At 44.5% G+C, this 3,812-nt stretch overlaps 1 protein-coding gene across 1 annotated transcript; it reads right to left on the bottom strand.

The window, feature by feature from the left end:
* Positions 1–387: 387 nt before the first annotated feature.
* Positions 388–3,127, bottom strand: LOC124918625 (stress response protein NST1-like). Its single transcript, XM_047458670.1, has 2 exons — positions 2,691–3,127; positions 388–958 (listed from the first exon to the last, which is right to left on the bottom strand). Exons 1-2 carry the CDS (start codon positions 3,125–3,127, stop codon positions 388–390), a joined length of 1,008 nt encoding a protein of 335 aa, XP_047314626.1.
* Positions 3,128–3,812: the final 685 nt, after the last annotated feature.

Raw genomic sequence — 3,812 nt, 5'->3', positions numbered from 1 at the left:
GTCTTGTGAGTTTTATTTGGCTGGATTTTTGGAAACTGACTTAGGAGGATTTTTCGAAAAACTTTGGAAAATTTTGAAAAAAATTTTGAAAAATTCTATCTTTTATCTTATCAATTTCTCCATTTTTGATTATTTTAATTAAAATATTCAAAATCAAGTCGGAATATAAATGTAGGTCGGTTTCCAAAAATAACTTTATATATATATAAGTAAAGATAACCCGCAAAAGGGCAAAATATTATATATGTAAAAAACCGAAGTAAACATAAGTAAAGGTGGAAAAGAGAGCCCCTATTTGTTCAATTTGGATGGCAGGAAGTCTTCCATCAGTTCATCTGTTGGTTGTCCCTTAGCCGGTTGAGCCGACCTTGAAGAGGAACCTCCAGCTCACTTGGTGTCCGGGTGAGGAGGGAATGGTTGACCGACCGTTCTGACTAGAACTGCATCGAAAACTTGATGTCTTGTAGGTTGCGGCTCGAGATCCTCTTTGAGGTCATCCTCGGTTTGCAAAGTCGGGTTCAGTGGAGGGTCAACAACTGTCTCGGTGATTCTGCCCAGCATCTCGGTGACTTGAGCCTTCTTTGAGGGCGTTTTCCTTTTTCGTGTCGCTGGAACCGAAGAGGAGGGAGCCGCCTGGGTCTTCTTGTGATCCTTGGCATATTCGTCGTACATTTGTTTCTCAGCGTTGAACCGCTTTGCCTCCTTGGCTTCTTGAGCTGCTATGGATTTTGCGAGTTCCGGATTTTTGGCCGTTAATATCCGTAAGCGTTCGTTGAAGTTCGCATCAGACCGTGGTGCCTCCTTCTTTTTCCGCGTCTCTTCGTCCAGCGCATCTTGAACGTGCTGGGCCGCGAGGGCATTCGCTTCCTCAATTGCCTTATCCGCAGCAAGCTTGGCCTTTATTAACTCAGTCACCTGCTCGGTGACCGCCTTGAGGTCGGCTTCAAGCTTGTTGTTCCTTTCCTCAAGACTTGCTGTTAGGATCTAGGTAGCCGCTGGAGGACCGGGGGTTGGACCGGTTAGCGGTTCTCACTCGAAGGGTGGTGGTTAATCCGGTTAGAGATTAATACCGGGGTTTCAATACTACACAACCTGTCACAAACCCTTGAACTAGGTTCAAGCACGGAAGAGGTTTGCTTTCAGGTTGAAGCATCACACTTATATGATGGACAAGGCCGGTTTCGGATGACGGAGGTTTGAAAATGGTGGGTCGGTTTCGGTAATCTGTAAATTCGGTATAGATAATATAGAGTCAGTTTAGGGCGGTGTAGTTAAGTTAATGTAAATCGGTTAAACAATGGAGCCGGCAGAAAGTAAATAACAAGACCGATTTTATGGATGTTCGGAGATAAACTCCTACGTCACCCTTCCTCTCGAAACCGCGAGAAGGATATTCACTAAGGAATACAAGTACAATCCGATCGAGACTTATTTCCTGCTCGATAACACTCTTACAATTTACACCGAAATTGTAAAACACACTTTTAACTTTAGCACTTAGGCTTTCTTAGAACAAAACTCTTATCACTTGTAGAATTAATGCTCTTAGAGTTTCTCACTTGTCCCACTGTGTCACACATTTACTCTTCTTCAACTGCCCATTTTATAGGTGAAATATGCCAACGGTCATATTTCACTGTCTTGAATCTGATTGGCTGAGCAGGAGTGCAGTGATTCAGTGTTTCAGAGATTCAGACCTGCGGTCGTTTCCTCAGACCTGATGGTCAACCTCAGACCTGGCATTCTGTCTCAGACCTGGCGGTCTGTTCTTCCGGTATGTAAGACAAACCTGCTAGGTTTGTCTTTTACTCAATGTAGGCACTGTCTGTTGGACATTTGTCTGTACTTGGAAGATCTTCTTTCTGACTTATCTTGAAGTGGAAAGATCCGGTAGTAATGTCTTCTGCAGCCTGCAGATTTTCCTCAGACTTGTATGGATATGGAAGTATTCAGTCTGTTCCTTTGGTATCATTCTCAATAGATACCCGAATTGTCTTCTTGTACTGGTCGGTCATTTGACTTAACCGGATGGCTTTCGGTATGGATGATATAACCGGACTTCTTCCGGTTATTCCTCTGCCTTGTGACTGATCGGCTGTTTGGTGTTTCCGGTTTTAAGCTTTGGCCGATCCTTTCTTTGTGCGGTCACGTTCCAAGTATTCTTGGTCGGTTTACTAGCTTGACCGGCTAGTTTTCTTAGCCGGTTCTTTTGTTTGTCCGGTCTGGTTCCTTGTTCCTGCATGGAAGGTTTATTTAAGTTAGGTTTATTTGAACCGGTCTAATTTTATCTAACAATTTCTCCCTTTTTGATTATTTTATATAAAATTATCAAAATCATGTAAGTTTGCAACCGTAGGCCGGTTGTTTTGTTTGAAACTGACTTAGGAGAATTTTTCGAAACATTTTGAGAAATTTTTTTGGAAAAGTCTTATCTTTTATCTTATCAATTTCTCCCTTTTTGATTATTTTATTTAAAATTATCAAAATCAAGTAGAGATGCAAAAGATGACCGGTTTCAAAAATAGCTTTATATATATGATATATAACCGAAAATAACATAATATATGAAAATACTAAGACAAGTAAGGAAAGAGAGCCCCTATTCCGAGTCCGAGAAGTCATATATGCTCCGCTTTTTCTTCTCCGGTTGCGGTCGACTAGCCGGTTCGGAAACTCGTTGTCTTGTGGACCGGGTCTGCAGGTGCTCTTCATCTTCATCCTCTTCGACTGGAGTAGCCTGCTGCGATGTACTCGTGATGACTGTTTCAGTGACCTCATTAAGCAGGTCGGCTATTTGAGCTTTCTTTGAGGCTTCCCTCTTTCGCTTTTTCGGCGCTGAGACGGAGGAGGCCGCTTTCTTTTTCTTTTTGTCGGCTGCGAAGCCTTCCAGCCTCCGTTTTTCCCTTTCCAACCGCTCAGCATCCTTCGCAGCTTGAGCGGCTGCTTTCTTTGTAAGTCCCGGGAACTTGGCCTCTGACCTTCGAATCCGCTCAACTTCCTCTTCTTCTTCGGTAAGTTGCGACGGTCGCGGTACCTCCTTTTCTTTACTTGCTTCGGCGTCCAGCGCATCCTGGACCCTCTTAGCCTCTTGGGCATCAGCCTCTACAGCCGCGGCGTCCGCGTTCATCTTAACCCTCAGCAGTTCGGCAACTTGTTCGGAAAGCGCCTTGAGTTCGGCCTCGAGACCCTCATTTTTTTCTCGAGTTCGGAGACCCGTCCAAGTGTTGTGCCGACCAGGTCCCCAATAACTTCCGCCAATCGTTGATCGGTCTCTCTTTCAAGCCGGCCAAAGTCTTTCTTTAACTCGGAGGTCGTATCCTCCAAAATTGCGGTTCGCTTTAAATATTTACTACGTAGAGCCGCCTCTTCCTGCAGATCTTCGTCCATTTCTGAGAGTCAGTCCCGATTTTTGTTCAAGAGATACCATGTGGTGTCGGCGAACTTGAGTGCCGAGCCAACAATTCTTTGGAATCTCTCCTTGAATGGCTGAACCGCGGAGTCTTCAAACTCTTGAATTTGGCTATTAATCCGTTCTGCGGGTGAGTCTTCAAATCTTTGAAGACGGCCCTCAACCCATTCCTTTGTGAAGTTTGAGTCGCAAACTTCCGGTTTTGGAGGAGGGGATTTCCCGGTGAGATTAGGATCCGCCCTTTCATCGGATTCTTTTGATGCCGCATTCTCCCTTGGAAGTGTTGGACAGTGATCCGGACTCGTTTCGATCCGGGGAGCAGTATAGACCGGTATTTTTCTTTGACTGCATATTGCTTCTAGCCGGTCAATTTCTTGAATGAGGTCTCCTTTGGCTTTTTCAA

Source organism: Impatiens glandulifera, unplaced genomic scaffold (genome assembly GCF_907164915.1).
Source record: "Impatiens glandulifera unplaced genomic scaffold, dImpGla2.1, whole genome shotgun sequence".
NCBI classification, from domain to species: domain Eukaryota; kingdom Viridiplantae; phylum Streptophyta; class Magnoliopsida; order Ericales; family Balsaminaceae; genus Impatiens; species Impatiens glandulifera.
Note: the sequence above shows the minus strand (reverse complement) of the source record. Positions and strands in the feature narration are given on the sequence as shown.